The following is a 17079-nucleotide window of genomic DNA, read 5'->3' as shown; positions in this document are numbered from 1 at the left end:
AAAAACAAATTCAGAATATATTTTATAAATTTTTCAATAAAAAAGAAATTCCTAACGTGAAAGTAGAGTGTACAGCTTAGTAGGGTTCTGCTTGGTGTGTGAAAGTACTCAGAGCGTCCCAAAACATTTTTAGGAGAATAAAAAGTGAAGCCCATATTTAGTACCTGTAACACAGAATAAGAAAATAACCATTTTTTCTCTGTACTGGAAATTGAGCCCAGGACCTCATGCATGCTTAGCTGTTACCCTACAACCTGAGTAGACTTCAGCGCTAGAAAATTTTAGGTTGCTTTTGATATAATTTTGGAATGGATACATCATCTCCTACATTATCTCTCCAGTTGTGTGAAGTCTCCAAGATGTATCTGAATACCTGCTAGTCAAGGGCATTGCCAGCATTGCATCGTCTGCGTTGGTCAGTGCTTTCCCCGGCAGAAGATGCCTCTCACGCTCCTAAAGTTAGGCAGGTGGAGGACCCTCATTTTGTGGCTGAGGAAGCCGTTTGTGTGGGAGATTCAAGGACAAGTTTATTAGCATACATCCTGCCACTGAACCTCATCTCCTAGCTGTGGGGCTGTAGTGTGTCCTTGGGTATTTGGGAAACAGCTGTGTGGTTTGGTGACAATTTAAGAAAGGAGATAGATAATAATGAAGTCAGCAGTGACTGTGTGAGGGTGACTGCCACATGTATGTAAGCAGGAATGGCATCCTTTAATCCTTCTCAAAACTCAGTAATGTTTTGACAATAAGCATGCGGGGAACTACTGCTGCACAGGTCGTGAGAACGCCGTGCTGAGCTACATTGTCATTGATGTAGACTGTCTGTTGATAGGAGGTAGGTGGCGGGGGGGGGGTCACAGTAGATGTGACTGCTGCTGTGTGGGTGTAGGGCTTCTTTGGGTTGACAAAAGTATCTTAAAGTTGAATGTGTTGACACACAATTCTGTGACCATACAGAAATTGTTGGGATATATTTTTTTAAATGGACAGACTACATGGTATATGAATTATGTGTCGATACGATTGGTTCTAAAAACTTTAAAACCTAAATGGCTTGCAAGTCATCAGAAAGCTTCATATCCATTCAACAGACTTGCAAGGCTTGATTTATATGAGTCAAATTAATGTATTCATTATCTCTAAGTAAATTCCTAGAGACATCCAAGGACAATATGAAGAAAGCTGAAAAAAACTTCAGAAGGAAGGTCGGAGGCACTCCTGTCCGCTTGACCTGCTCTTTGCTTTTGAAGCTGTTTTACAGAAGAGGAGTGTTGTGACTGTGCCCTCCCCTCTCCTTGCTCTCGTCTGTGGGTGAGCGCACGCACTTTAAACCAAAGGCATGATCTGCCTGTGTGTGGCACAGTGCTGACCTGACAACCAGCAGTAGCCATTGCCTGTATCCGTGTTCTAAGCCTCACCTAGAGAGCACAGCAAGCAGCCTCTCCCCCACCCTACCCTACCCCAGACCTGTAATGATGAGAGCCTACTGCATATATAAGTCAGCTAGCCAGTTCCCAGTGAGTCCACCCTGGCTTTGCTCAAGTGGAGACCAGCTCCGAGTATACAGAGACTCTGTGTTGAAGGCCTGTAATGGCTTATAATAGTCACTGCTCCAGCTGACCAGGAAGCTCATGAGTTCAAGACCTGCCTGGGCTCTAGAATGGTTTCAGGAGCAGTCTGACCAATGTCCCAAAAAGTAAAACAGGGCTGGCATGTGTGTGACTCAAAGGCAGAAGGCTTGACTGTAATGTATGAGGTGTTACCTTCAACCCCTGGTACCACAAAAACAGAACAAAACAGCAAAAATGCAGAATGATAGAACAGAGTACAGACCAGTGTGTAAAAAAAAAAAAAAAATGCAAGCGCAGTTTTCTTTAAGATGAAAGACTGCGTAAGTCTTTCTTCGTAGTGAATCTGTCTGAGTGGAGGGGTTTGGAGGACTGAGTTAGTATTATTTATTGTGGTGCTGGGATGGAACCCAGGGCTTTACAATTCCCCGCCACTGTAGCTGCTCCACTCACTTCACGTGTCATTTCCCTGGTTTCTCTCCTCGTCACGAGAGAGCAGTGACAGAACAGTGTCTCTGTTGTGAGCGCTCTGGGAGTCAATTTCCAGCCTGCTGGCCTCTGCCACCCTCGCTTCCTGCCTTGGTGCTCAGGGAGCCTAGTCATCCATGGCATGGGCACCTCCCTTGTAGAGCTTGGCCAGTCACTCTGTAACAGAAGCAAGCTAGTCGTCTCTAAGATCACCAGTTTCTGGTATGTGTGTGTGTGTGCATGCGTGTGTGTGTGCTTCTGTGTGTGTGTGTGTGTGTGTGTGTGTGTGTGTGTGTGTAAGAATGACTATTTTTACTTCTGTGGAACTCCATGTCACATGTACAAAGTGTTCCAGTGGACAGCAAAGCTGGGCAAAGCCTTCCTGTGCCTCATCAGCTCCAATCCTACTGATGAAAAAAAAAATTGGATGAGATCAGTGAAGATGTATGCAAGGTTTAATATTCATAAGAAGCATTCAAATCTAAAATGAAGAATAAAATATTTTGTTTCCTGAATTAAATATTTGAATGTGGCTACTGCCTTTTCCTCTGTGCTTGAAAACTCTGTAAATTACATTTCTGAGACCTGTCATGTAAACTGAGGGATGCAGGCCATGAGACAACAATCCAAAACATAACAGGCAGTTTTCATGTGTTTACAGTGGTTTAGCGGATGGGAGCTACAACAGCTATTCAGTATACATCAGTCAGCAGTGAGTTTCCACCCTGAGGTCTCCTACACGTCAACTGGTGGTCCTGCCACCCCACCAGTAAAGCCTTAGACAGTGGCAGTGTGAGAGTCTAGTGACCAACTGCCTTCTGAACAGAGGGCTCAGGAGTCATCAACAGAAATATAAGGGACAGTGTTGAAGTTTGCAAGCTCCTGACTGTTTCTGCAGGTTTGGGTCTAGGGTGTGGGCTCTAGAGTTCCTCCAGCATGCCTGCCTGGTTTGTCCAGTACGCTGGTCTCTCTCCTTTGTAAGCAGAACTTTTGTGAGTTATTTCTGTAGTTCCCACAGAAAGCCAGGCTGTTTGTAGTGAGAACTTTAGCAGCTCTCCTATAAACAAATGTCAACCAGAAAAGGCCAGATCGTGACAGGTATTGTGTGAACAGCAGGCAGAAAAGGCAGAGCTGTGTTTAGAATTGTCACACACACCCCCCACAGGTTATGTCAGGGTGTTCCAGCACCCCAGAAGGAAGCCCTGTGCACTAGGGAGCCTCTCCATTCCTTTCTCCGCTACACTTGGAAGCCACCAGGCTGCCCTTCATTCTGGATCCGCCTATTCTGACAGTTATATACATGGAGTCAAATCCATGTTGTGTCTTGTTCAACACATTGTTCTGTGATGTCCATGGCAGACCCCATGGCGTGGTATCATTCATCAGTTGGTGGGTCCTCGGGCTGTTAACACTTGGGCTGGTGACTGCTCTTGCGGTCAGCACTGAACATGGGTGTTATTTGGACATTCCTCTTGCCAGGGTTGACAGCATGCTTTGGTCATACGGTCACTCGCTGCTTAGCTGACCGGGTAGATGCCAGGCTTTTCCATGGCAGCTATACCATGTGTATTCCAGTTTGCAGGGTCTACTGTGCTCGGCACACGTTTTCTGTTTTATATTTCAATGCCTGTACACCCCACGGCAGTGTGGCCTGCATTGCCCTATCTCTTTTCTTGTGGATTACTGGTCACTTTTATTTCTCTTTGGAGAAAGCTCTACTCAAGTCCTTTGCTCCGTGGATAGATTATGCCTTGTTGAGCTAGATAGTTCAGATGTAAGATCCATAAGATCTATGACTTGCAGATACTTTCTCCCTCCCTCCTAACAGGGTCCTTTATACCAAAGAGTTAACTTCAGTGCCGCCCATCTGATGGGCAAGGTCACGACTGTGTCCTCTGTGGTTTTCTCCAAATGTCCCAGTAGTGCTTATATTTAGTCCTTTGGTTCATTTTGAAGAATTTTTGTTTAGGGTGTGAGGTAAGGACCCAGCTTCATTCTGTAATATTTTTTATCTGAAAAGTATTGAACTTTGTCCAATTCTGGACAAATTGAGATGACCATGTGGTTTTCCTGCATTCACTCGCTGTGACATCAGCTTCCTAGGGCATGACAAGTACTAAAGAGCAGAATGTATTCGCTCCCACTTCTGCAGACCAGAAGTCCAAGGCTGAGGTGTCTTTCCGAAGGCTCCGAGGAGAACCCTTCCGTCCTCTCTCCTCGCTGCTGGTGCTTGCCAGCAGTCTTCCGTCGTGGGCACACCACTCCATTCCTCTCTGCGCCCATGCACCTCTGTATCCGAAATTCCTTGTTACCAGTCGTGACGTTGGGGTCCCTTAACCCAGTATGACGCCATCTGAGCCTGATGAATCTGTAACGTTCATGTTGCCATAGAAAATGACACCGTCAGTGCTGAGGGTTGGGCTGTAAATGAATCTGGATGGGGAACACAGTACAACTGGTGTTTCAATGTCTTACGAGGAACTAAGTTCCACTTGGTTGCTCTGTGTGACTCTGTTAATTGCCTTTTCATTCATGAGGGATATTGGCCTTTGAGAGCTCTCTTCCTTGTTTTGTCCGGCTTTATGTCGAGACATTGCTGTCCTCATAGGGTGGGCTAGGAATGTTCCTCCTCTTTTGAAGAATTTGAGAAGCACTGCATTCATTTTCTTCTTTGAATGTTCGATAGAAATTTTAACAGTGAAAGTCAGCAGGCCTGGGCTTTTTCTTTGTTGTGGGTTTCGGTTACTGACTTGATCTCTTATAATAAGTTTGCTGAAATTTTCTATTTCTTGAGGAATTTAAATATCTTTCTCAGCTATCTGTGGTGGTTAATATTGCTTGTCCACTTGACAGGACCTAAATAACAGAAGAGACAAGACTCTGGGCACGTCTGTGAGGAACTACCTAGATCAGTTTGTCTGAGGTGGAAAGCCCCACCCTAAATGTAGGCAGTATCTTCCTGTGGCTGGAGTAAGGGACTGGGTGAGGAGGGGACAGGGGTGCTGGCCTCACGTTCTCTGCCGCCTCCACGGAGACCAGGAACTAGGCGTTATCTGGACTGGACCACTGCTGGTCAGCTTTGGTCTCAGTCAAGTTGCTAGCAGTGTTCCACTCTTAAGTTTAACCTTTCAGAATCCGGCTCCTAACAGTCTAGGCAAAGGCCTGTCAAGGTGCTTCATCTCAAGAGCCAGTTTCTGGCTTAGTCATTTCTCTCCTCTGTCTTGCTCCTCTGTTTATTGCTTCGATTCACTGCTTTTCCTAGTTTCTTAAAGTGTGAAGTTAGCTGTCTTCAGAATGTGGCATTTACAGCCACGATTTGCCTGCCTGAGTGCTGTTTCTCATATTTTCATTTTCACCTGTCTTAAGGTGTTTACTAATCACCTTTGTGCTTTCTTTGTTCTGTTGGCTAGGAAGAACCTAAGATACTGTGTAACCAGGAGGCCAAAGCCTTGTCACCTTATGGTTTTGGACCTACTGGGTAGAAGTCTCAGGAGCCTCTTCCTGGCCTGTGTGAACCCCTGGCCTTCTAGGGATTGAGGCATTGTGGGTAGCAATGCTAGAGACTGTTCCATCATGACCAGGGAGACCATGGCCTTCTCGGGGGAGCTGCGCTGCTCCCTCCTGTCGAGAAAGCAGATGCCCCAAGACTGGTGATGGAGGAAACCAGCGACAAGCATTATTGAATCATATTCCTGTCGCTGGCATGTAAATCATTCCAGAAAGACATTGCTGAAATGTTTCCCTCTGTTTTAGGTGTTCGTGGCCAGCCCTCACAAAACACAGCCTATTGTGGAGATTCTGTTAAAAAATCAGCCCAAACTCATTGAATTTCTGAGCAGCTTCCAGAAAGAAAGGACAGATGATGAGCAGTTTGCTGACGAGAAGAACTACCTGATTAAACAGATTCGAGACTTGAAGAAAGCAGCCCCGTGAAGGTGGCCCCTGCCCTGATGGCTGTTTGTCTCCCTTGCCCAGTGTGTACAATGCTGTTTCAACAGTTTCTACTCTTGGGGAGGCTTTGGAAGTGCCTGTTTCCTCAGCTGATTGTTCAGGGTAGATGGAATATAAACATTTGAATGGAAAAAAATCAATCTAGAATAATATATTCATTTTAATCAAATCTCTGATTGCTTATATGGAATCAGCCATTATATTAAAATTGATCAAAGCAAGTGTAATTCCAGAGTTGGACCCTGGATCACCCAGGCCACCAAGTAGAAGGACCACAAGTATCTCTTGGGACAGAACGGGGAGGGAACCGTGTCTATGTGTATTCATTTAGACAGGATTTTTCAGACACCAAAGAGACGGGAGACGAGGCTGTATGTGTGTACACTTTGACCTCTGTCTGCTCCCTCCTAGCTGCAGAGGAACAGTGCTCAGTTTCCGCTCACTGTCCCTCATTGTGTCCCAAGCCTGATCCAGGGCTCATGCCCATTCCCACTGTAGATGGCTAGCCTGGGAGCAGCTGAGGACCACGTGAGGTCAGCGAGGGCCACGGGGACAGAGAGCATCCATGGGTGTGACTTTCAGAAGAGAGATACAGACAGGTGGCTGTAGAGCACTGCTCTGTGCACCCCTCTGGAGGGTTGGTGAGTGTGGGGGTATTTCACGAGCATCTGTTGTCATGGGAAGAATGCATTGTGGTGACTGGAGAGGTGGGGGTCATAGTGGATGCAAACTATGGGGCCAGAGGGCTGTGGTAGGCTTTCATCAGTAGAGGGGGAAGTGATTCATGCATAAAAATTCTCAAATGACCGAAGGTTCTCTCTCGTCCAGTTTGTTCTGTAATAAACTGCACTCCATAATTGCCCACCGGCGTCTTCCGTGAGAAGCTAAAAAGCCTGAAAGTGTTGCTCCCAGACACCCTCTTGTGTGCTAGAGGAACTGAGGCGCTCCTCTGTGCCCCACAGGCATAGAAAGAAAAATTCATTTAAGTCCATGATTGGCTTTCAGACCTCAAACCTCTGAAATGGAATTTGAAAGTGGTATTTCCCAGACGCTAACGCTGCGATTGCTTGTCTGCTCTCCATTGCCTAGGTCCCCATGACCCTTAACTGCCGTCTTTCTTGTCTTTGGCCACATATGTCTCCACCCAGAGACAGGAAGGGAATGTGTTCTCCATTGTAAATGCCTCTAGTGGGTTTTCCATGCAGAGAACTCCCTAGCAGGGCCCTTTGCCTTCTGTCCACGGTTCAGGTGTATTGCTTCCGTGCAGCCCCTGTAACCTGCATTTTCCAGTCACAGAAGTCAGATTATTTTTATAATATTCCCTGATAGTATGGAGGCCCTTAGATTTTGACTTTTCTGGATTTGCTTATTTGATTAAAAGAGATTTTAAAAAAAACTTTTAAAAATGTGTTTCTGTAGCATCATGGAACACAGACAAGGCCATGTATTAATTTTATTTCAGTTAAGAACATGTCTTTTCTCTGCGTTTGAACTGGCTCTCTCCCAGCATCCCTTTATGGAGGCTGTGTGCCTGCCCAGTGGGAACTGTAGAGCCTGAGATGCTCTACAGTCAGTGAGGTGGCCGGGGTGTGGGTTTGAATTGAAATGGCACTGGAGCTCACTCACGCTGTGCGCACACAAAGGTCACCGCACACACTGTGAGACTGGAGCTTGGCAAAGGTCACATTTAATAAGAAGCACAACTTAAAGACTAAATAAAAAGTACCACACACTCTGTTGGTCTTGTTTCTCTCTCTTTACTCGTGCGGGTGCGGTTGGATTCTTGTCCTGTCTCCAAACAGGAAAGGGCCCAGGCCAGGAGTGTACCCCAGGGCCACACTGAACACAACAGAGACCCTGTCTGCATCCCGTGACCAAGCATTAGCCACTGTTGCTGCCTCCTCAGTTAGTAGCCATTCCCATCAACAGATGTGGAAGTCATAAGAAGAATGTTCCAGACCTAGGGTGGGACACACCACACAGGCGTGCAGAGTGACCTGAGAAAGGTCGTGGCATTGGAGCTGTGTGGTGTTCCCCTACTGAGACCTGGGAGGTTCTCAGTGTCAGGGTCCTGGAATGCAGCCAGTGGGGATTGAGATCACAATGTTCTTGGATGAGGCTCTCAGCTAAAGCCAGGCATCTGCCCAAAGTTAGGACTGTTCTTGGAGAAAAGGCTGAGAAGCAGCACACGCCCCTCGTAAATGTTCTTGACTCCAAGCCTCAGCCGTTCCTCATCCTGCGGTGCCTCTGGGGAGTGCTGTGTGAGCATCTCAAAGTCTCCATCACTACCCGTGCTGGCTGCCGTAGCCACGGTGGCACCTGAATTGTCCACAAGTCCCAGGAGTGGTTAGGATGTGAAGGGAACGGAATTCAAAACCACCACAATTGTTGTCTTTGGTGTGTATTCACTGTCAAATTATGGGCTTAATTACAACATCTTCATGCGTGTATCATACACTTTGAGTGTATTTGTGACCCTTACCTTCCATCCCCTCCCCAGCCCGCTGCTCTCCTTCCTCTTCCCTAATACTCCACCGTGAACTGTTTCAGTATGCAGACGACTATGGTATCAGAGACAGTTAGCATTTTATGTGTTTTGGTTCTTTTTCTGCTTACCTGCATGTGTGGTATGAATAGCCACACCTCCTCACTGGGACTCCTTCTGGAAGGTTTTTGGATAAAGACCTTGGAAGGCTAGACTTGGTTTGCCTGGGGCGACTGGACAGGCTGAAGGACGTGTACAGGAGTATGATTTAGTTTTGAAGTATGGAGAATGTCTGTGTGTGTCTGCCATGATTAAAGATAGCAAAGCTAAGCCTACCTGTGCTGGACTATGCAGACTTAGCCGCACCTGCCCTGGCAGGGAACACGTAGCCTCAGAAAGAGCAGCAGGATCAAGGCCACAGGATCAGGGCCACCTCTGACCCAAAAGTCTGAATCTTGGAAGACAGGCTGTCTCCACTAGGCCCTGCTTCAGCCTCCCTCCCAAGCAGGCCCTTCCTTCCTTCATTTGAGCTCATGAACTTCAGACCAGCCTGGGCAGCATCCTCAGACCTGTCTCCAAAGGGAATGTCAAGGCAGGAAGTGTAACTGAGTTGTTAGTTATGTTTACCTAGCAAGCCTGAAATCATGAGTTCAATCACTGCGTAAACCAGGCGTGCTGTCACTCAGGAGATAGAAGCAGAAGAATCAAAGTCATCGTCCTCAACACATAGCAAGTTCAAGACCAGCCTGGGATACATGAGACCCTATCAAACAAACAAAACCAGCAAAAAGAAAAACAAACAAAAAACCCAAGTGCCATCATGTCCAAGTAGTTGACCACAGACTAGGGATTCTCTGTGTGCCCAGCCTGCCCTCTTGACCCAGGATTCAGAGGAAGGGCAAAGCTCTAACTGCAAACTGTTGTCTCTCTGAGGGGAAAAAGCCTCTGCCGTCTCTGCAGGCACAGAGTATGACATTCACATGGCCGTGCCCTGCCCTGCCTGGATGAATGAGCCTCTGTATTGCCTTGGGTGTGGGAGGAAAAATAAGGGCACACCCACAGCTGGCCGGCCTGCATCTGGCAGCTCCAGCTGTGACCTTCACCTTGACTAGGGCAGAGCAACTTTACCCAGCTGTCAGTGTGTTGTGCCCGTCTGAACCCAGGTGGAGCGCGTGGCTAGCAGCCAGAGGGTATACACGATGAAAAAGCCAGGGCAAAGGAAGTGAACAGCACCCTGAGCCTCCATATGGGAACCTCTCCCACTCTGACCACAGCCCACTGGCCAGATGCTGTCCCTTTCCTACCAGGACCTTCGGGGGGGGTACCAACCTCCTAAGGCTAGTGTGCCAGTTTGCCATAAAATGAGACCTCCTTGGGGGTTAAGCTTGGAGCGGTGTCAAGGGTTGCAGTGAGGCTAACTTTGCCCTCTAAACAGTGACTCATCTGGGAGCAAAGGCTGCAAGAGAACCAGAGCCCCAAGAAGCCTGTTTCCAACTGTGAGTGTCTCCACTTGTCCCTTCCCAGGTGCATCTCTCCAACTCGGAGAGGGAGGGGACATTTTTGGCACTCAGGTACATTTGCTGCTCTGTCCTGAACTGGGTGGGTAAGAGGGCAGTTGGTGTCACTCTTACTTGAGCATAGAGAGAGGTCACCTTTTGCCCTGAGGGCTCTGGTTGGCTCTGGGGTCCTGTCTGCACATCCATACTCAAAGGCAATCTGCTCTAACCCTTTGCGCTGGTGCTGGGCACCTCCTGCTCAGATTGTTCAAAATCTAGTTTAGAAGAAAGTGCCCACGTGGAAGAAAGAAGGGCTGCCTTAGAGACAGAAAGAGACTGGCGTTCACGAGTAGTAGGCATTGCCTCTGCCTCTCCGAGTTCCTTGCATGTTCTCCGTGGCTCTGAGTCTTCAACCAGATCCATCAGCTCCATGGTTCTCAATCTTCCTAATGCTGTGACCCTTTGATACGGTTCCTTATTTTGCTGCTACTTCCTAACTGTAAGTTTGTTACTATTATGAATCATTATATAAATATCTGCTATGCGGGATACCTGATATACAGCCCACAGGTTGTGAAGCACTGCTTTAGCTGAGACCTGGTTTCCATCTGTCCTTGCAGAGACTGAATCTACAGGCAGCTGCTTTCGCTTAACACCTCAGCTTGCTTAGGCAGAGAGAGATGTCTCCCACAGTCCACTACCTTACCTGTGTGGACCACTAGGCTCTCCCTTCAGCCTGGCTCATGCTCATTACTGAACTTCTCAGAGTGCATCTTCAGTTACTAGTTCGCCACCACCCTCTACTGCCCTGCCGGCCCGAGGGCTCACCCCCTAACAGCTCCTTGTTTCACTGTATTGTCTTTGCCAGCCAGAGATTCCCTGCCCCCTTCTAAGTCCTTTGCAACCTATGAAGGGTTTACACTCTGACTCATCATAAAGCAATCTTTCATTCAGCTCAGGAGCACCAAATCATAGTGGCTAAAGGGACCCGAATAGGACAGGACCTTTGTAAGTTGCAGGAGATAGAAACACATTTCAAATTAGCTTAAGGGGAAATATATATATATATATATGTGTGTGTGTGTGTGTGTGTGTGTGTGTGTGTGTGTGTATGTATATATACACACACACACAAACACACACACGTGCACGCACGTACCTGGGACTTCCTAGGATCCAGTTTCAGGTATGGCTGAATCCAGAGACTCAAGCTCCATCATTAGGGCCCTTTTCCACAACCCTAAATATATGTCCTAGACAAGATGTGTCACATGTTGAGCAGGGTGTTATTGACCTCCCAAGGCCAAAATAGTGGCACATCATTGAAAAGGAGACAGACCTCCACCCAGTGTCTGTTTAGCTCCTCTCCTGATGAGGCTCTGATGGCTACTGATGATCATGCTAACCCCTGAACATTGACCTGTGCAAACTGTCACATACAGAAAGAATGTCAGGGCCAGGAACAGGGCACTATGGAGTTGGAACAATTTGGCACTTTGTCCTTCTTTTCCTATTGTTGGAATAAAGGCTCTACTAGAGCAACTTAAAGAGAAAAGAGTTGGGGGGGTTGTTTTGGTTTGTTTTATTTTCTTTTTGACAGCGAAGGGAGAGGTCACAGTTAAAGGGTATTGTAGCAATATTTTGTTTGTGATCTGAACAAATAAAGCTTGCCTAAAGATCAGAGTGCAGAGTTAAGCCACTAGTTAGCCTTAGAAGCCAGGCAGTGGTGGCACACACCTTTAGTCCCAGCTCTGGGGAGGTGGAGACAGGAGTGATATGGCTGGGCAGAGAGGGGAATATAAATCGGCAGGAGACAGGAGCTCATTGCAGTCTGAGGATTCAGTCTGAGCATGCAGCCTGAGGTTTTGTAGAGACAGCAGCAGTCTGAGGATTCATAGAGACAGGATTGCCCCTGTGGTCTGAGCATTGATAGAAGTAAGAACTCTCTAGTGGTTGACTGTTCTGCTTCTCTGATCTTCAGCATTAACCCCTATATCTGACTCTGGATTTTTATTATTGAGAACAATTAAATTCTTACTACAGGTTATAGTCAATCATGGTTGTAATGATCTGTCCTGTCCCTTTAAAAGACAAGCCCCTCTCACTCCCTCTCCATCCACCACTGAGGCAGGCAGATCTTCCTTTCTGCTTGCAGCCCAAACCCCTTTCCTTTCTGGCTCTCTCCCAAAGAGGTAGCTGGTACCATGGCTCCTCTCCTTCCCCTTCCATCTGTTTCTCTCTCTCTCTTCTTCCTTCTTCCCTTCCCCCTTTTCCCTTTTCCCTCCATAACCCACAAAATAAATATCCAACCTCACTCTTCATGGTGTGCCTATCTGTCTCTCACCTGTGGCTGTAGCTCCTCATGGTACTGGCTGCCCCGCCGAGGTCTCTCACCTGCTGTGAGATCCGCTGCCCCTCATGGCCCACAGGCCACTTGGGGGACAGTGGGCCACTTGGGAAACAGCGCCATTTTACTTTTACCATAGCAATGGTGGGAAGACATGCAGCTTCCAGAGAGGAGAAGTAGAGAGATACCAACAGTGCCACTTCCTTCACTTCCTCCAGGATCCTAGCTCAGGAAGCTAAACACAGATCAGAACCATCATGATCAATAGACAAACAAGCCAAGATAAAGAGGATAAAAAAGTCTGATTTGTGGTTTGAGGCCAGCCTTGACTACATAGTGAGTTCCAGGCTAACCTTAAAGAACACACAAATAAAGAAGCAAGCTAAGATACCAGAGACACTGCTTCATACTCACTAGAATGGCTAGAATCAAATGGTTAGTTAACATACAGATGCAGAGAAATTGAGACTCATGCTCTGGGTGAGGATATGAAATCGTGGAAATCAGTCTTGCAGTTCCCCATACAGTGAAGCACAGTGCTGATCATGCTGACCAATGGCTCAGCAATTTCCCTCCCAGCTGTACACTCAAGAGAAGTGAAAACATGCCCACACAGGAACTCACACAAGGAATTGTGTATAGAGGCATTCTGATGAGCGCTGAAGGCTGGAAAATGGACAGAATCTGCTGTAGCCACACAGTGACACTATCAGTCACAGAAGTAAAGGACGCTCTGATCCACAACACACTGTGTGAGATTCTCGAGAACACTGTGCTAAGTGAAAAAAAGCCAGACACCAAAGCTCATTATCTGCCCATTTTCTACTGCTGTAACAAAGTGTATGAGCTCCAGTCCTGTGAAAGGAGCAGAAATGCTTCCGCTCACCGTTCCAGAGGCTGGGATGTTCAGTGCCAAGGCACCAGCATCTGGAAGGACCCTCTCACTACATCAACACATGATCGCGGAAGCCAGACAGCAGCACCGTGGCCGTGCATGAAAGCAGAGCCCATGTCCTGAGCATTATGTCTTGTAGATTGTTATAGGTTCGGAGTGTGATTCCCCTCTCCCAGGTCCTCCAGACATCTAAATTAAAAGAGAGGATAGAATAAAAACAAACCTGACTGGGACAAAACAAACAAACGTTCTCCTTTTGCAACTTTTGGGAGAACCATTGAAGTCACAGAGGCTAACATTAAATGATCTGTTCACATAGAAAGTCCAACACAGGAGTCTAGAGACAGAAAGCTTCCTGATGGCCTGAGGCTTGGGGCGGAGTATGAGACAGATGTGTGAGGAGACAGCCAAAGGTTGGAGTTTCTGAGGGACAGAAATCTTTTAACTAAATATCATAGTGCTTGAACATTAGTAGGTTTTCTGTCCCCCATAATAGGTTTCTCCACACAGTAAGCCAGATCAAGCCGAATTGAAAAAGTGTAACAACAGGTATGTTTGAGCAAAACAACTCTCAGCAAGTGCTCCGGTCCCAGAGATGGAAGCCAGAGAAGGCACACCCCTCGAACTGAAGCAGGGAGACTGTATAGGTTGTTGGTGAGGGATGGTGATGGGTTTGTGCTCAAGTGTGGTCCAAAGCTGATCACTTTGGGTGGGAACTTGGACGCTTAGCCACAGGGGAGGAAGCTGCAGTAGCCACCAAGAATGCAGAACTGGTGCCTTCTCTTTGTTTGGTGGCTCTGGGAGCTGGTGGAGTTTGAAGAGAGAGACAGGAATGGGGATTTCCGGATCACGCAAGGGCAAGCTGGAGGTTCCAATCGAGCACACATATCTGGAAATTAACACTCAAAAAACATTGAATTTTTAGTTTAAACAGGTGTGTGAAATAGTAATAAAGCTGTTTAAAATGTTAACACAGACTTGAAATGCTTATTGTCCACAGAGCTGGGGCCAAACACAGGCTAGACAAGTGATCTGCTACTGAGCCGCAGCCATTGTCTTGTGACCCAGTTTATCTCTGTGTTATCTGTATTTTCTGTGTTATTTAATAATGTGTATCTTCATGCTACATATTGTTCCATGCACTGTGCCAGACAGCCCCAGCCAATTCTGGTATCCCTTTAGGTCCATGTGAATATCAGGATAAGAAAAGTGTTTGTGCCCACCCACCAGTCTCTCCTTGTGAGCAATCCCAGACTGTATGAGGTCCTTCATGGCATCCTAGCAGCCCTAGGGTAAGAACTCCGTTCTCAATTAGTCCCTTGTTTCTCCGCTCTCTAGGTGAGCCTGATGCTCCTCCTTGGCTCCTCTCTAGAAGGCCTTCCTGCACAAGTTGTGTTCCAGACCCACACTTCTATAGCTCTCTCCTCCTGACTCTCAGACTGCCCTTAATTTAAACCAGGGGGCCCATTCCCCCGTGGACCTCTGTGTAGTCAGATCTCCCTCACTGTGACAAACCCCTGAGGAAAACAAGAGAAAGGAGGGAACGAGTTGGTTTGGCCATGTCTGGTCCTATGCTTTTAGGTGTGTGGTGAGAAAGAAGCATGATTGGAAGGACACACAAGGAAAAATGCTTCTCTCATGGCAGCAGGAAACAGAGGGGGGCATGAAGAGGCTGGGACCATCAATCCTTCCAAGGCATGTCTCAGTGCCCTACTTCCTTCAATAGGTCCTACCTCTGGCCCTGCCTCCTGTGGTTTCTACCACTGATGAACCCATTGATGAAATCAGCAGCCTCATGGTCCAGTCACTTCCTAGAAGTTCCACATAACTCTACAAGCCTGGGACCTGAAATTTCCTGTTCCCTGGACTGCCACTTTGTCCCCATGTCATATATACTGATCCATGTTTCCAATCCCTGGCTGTTTCCGTTGTAACAGGCATCCATATGACCTCATCAGCTTCTGCTCTTCGCTAAGTGCTCTGCAACCCACATTGAAACCCTTCCCTTCCGGAGCTTACCCACCTCAAGGACTCCAGGCCGAGAACAGCCTCAGCACAGCATTTTTCCTGAGACAAAGGCAAGTTCAGCAAGCATCTAAATACCCATTGTCTTCAAAGGGTCAATAACCCCACCAACTGAAGGGCCACAAGTTCCTCCTGCCAGAGATAAGGAAAATGACTGCTTTTAGCAAGCAGGAACTTTCCTCAAGCCCCTGAGGGGAAAGGGGGCCCTTATCCAAATGCCTGACCTTGGAGAAAAGGCTTCCTCTGGGGACCAGACACCACTCTATAATTTAAGCCACTTTCACTCTTCAGGGGGCATGATGCAATGTTTGTGCTGAGCTGTCCCCTAACCACATCCCTTTGTGTCCTAATCTTGAATATGGGCCTGTTGCCCTCATTCACTTCCCACAGGGAAGGTTCTGATGTCTTCCTCTTTTCCTGTTAGACCACGTCATTTGACCTCTCTATACTTACTGAACTTTTGCCCTTCATGGCTTCAGGCACTGGATCTGAACTGTAGGCAATTCATCCTCAGGCTCAGGTGTGTCTAGTAAACCCCTAATGTTCCTGTTCTTGGTGTAATCAGGAGGACACTATAGGATTTCTGTGTGCAAGAGCCTTCACACCTATGGTTCCGCAGTGGTGAGGATTTTTTTTTCCAAAAACTTATTTTGTTTTTTTTTTTTTTTTAAAGAGGCTGCTGTTTTATACATTTTCATCCTTCAGAGCACACACAAAATTTCCCAAAGGAGGAGGCCTAAGGGAACTCCCACAACACACAGTGGGAATCATTAAAGATGAATGGAAAGGGCTGCTGGAGAATTGTGATCCGCAAAGTCGAAATGCTGGAACTTAGGCAGCAATGATCGATCGCCGTGAGGGCCACACCAACCCCACATCTCAGTGACATACACCTAGCGTTCCACCTCGCTTGTCTTCATCTCCTTTGCATTCAGAATCTACACAGGCTCCTACTTCATGGCTCCTGAGTGACCTATGACCTCCGAGCTCTCGATGCTCCTGCCTGTCAATAGTTCATAGGCTCTCAGCAGGGGGGGGGGGTTTGGGCAGAACTGTCCCTTCTTGCCTTTCTTCTCCTCCATTCCAGAATGTAATACATTGTAATACATGCTAACTTGAGCTTGTATTACCTCTCTTCCAAGGGGCCTCCCCTTCAACTTCTGGTATATGCTGCCCTCTGTTGGCTAAAACAAACCATGCGCTTTACCGGAGTCCTGCGGGACTAGAGTTAACAGGATCTGTGTGACTTGGCTAACTGAACAAATGCCTGCGTGTCAGCAGTCTGAGAGGCCCACTCGGGTAGCACATATAGCCAAATTGACAAGGAGCTTAGCCAGCTGCAAGGCGGGGCTAACTGTGACCACAGGTCAATACACTGTCACATCCTGAGTTCTCAAACAAAATCCCTAAGCAGGGAATGTAGCCTCATGGTACGCTTAGGCCAAGCACTTGCTTGGTCTGCAGGAAGCCCTACTCTGTAGGAACTGGGAACTGAACCTCTGGGTACGGGAGATGAGGGTTCCTAAGAGAGGGACACCAAGCAAGAGACAGAGCAGGTGTGAGAGGGACCTGGGCAGAGAAGGCAGGGACAGAGTCAGCCCTGGACCAGGGCTGAGGGAGCCAAGAACCTGGGGGCAGGAGCTTCCAGAGGCAAGTGAGAAGATAAGATGGCCAGTGGGTAAAAGCTGCTTGGCTATTCAGAGTGGGAAGTATTTTCCAAGCTATTGGTTTGTGATGAGTGAAGATGAGGATGCCAAGGAAGCCAGCCTGTGCTCCCAGCCCGTGCTCCCAGCCTGTGCTCCCAGCCCGTGCTCCCAGCCTGTGCTCCCAGCCCATGCTCCCAG

The 17079-nt window shown here is 47.5% G+C and overlaps 1 protein-coding gene across 4 annotated transcripts in view; it reads left to right on the top strand.

Moving 5' to 3' along the window:
- The window catches only part of Cab39l (calcium binding protein 39 like), a 115969-nt gene extending 100182 nt beyond the window's left edge, over positions 1–15787 (top strand). For 3 of the 4 annotated variants that reach the window (XM_013349237.2, XM_005355413.3, XM_005355412.3), the window contains one exon: positions 5790–7715. In XM_013349237.2, the coding sequence (XP_013204691.1) occupies positions 5790–5969 (180 nt within the window). In that variant the 3' untranslated portion in view covers positions 5970–7715. Of the gene's footprint in view, positions 1–5789; positions 7716–15147 lie in introns of those variants that run through there. The other variant, XM_026783239.1, reaches the window with a different exon arrangement.
- Positions 15788–17079: the final 1292 nt, after the last annotated feature.

The sequence above is a fragment of the Microtus ochrogaster genome, chromosome 17, assembly GCF_000317375.1.
Source record: "Microtus ochrogaster isolate Prairie Vole_2 chromosome 17, MicOch1.0, whole genome shotgun sequence".
Taxonomy (NCBI): Eukaryota; Metazoa; Chordata; class Mammalia; order Rodentia; family Cricetidae; genus Microtus; species Microtus ochrogaster.
This window is presented reverse-complemented; position numbering and strand designations above follow the sequence as displayed.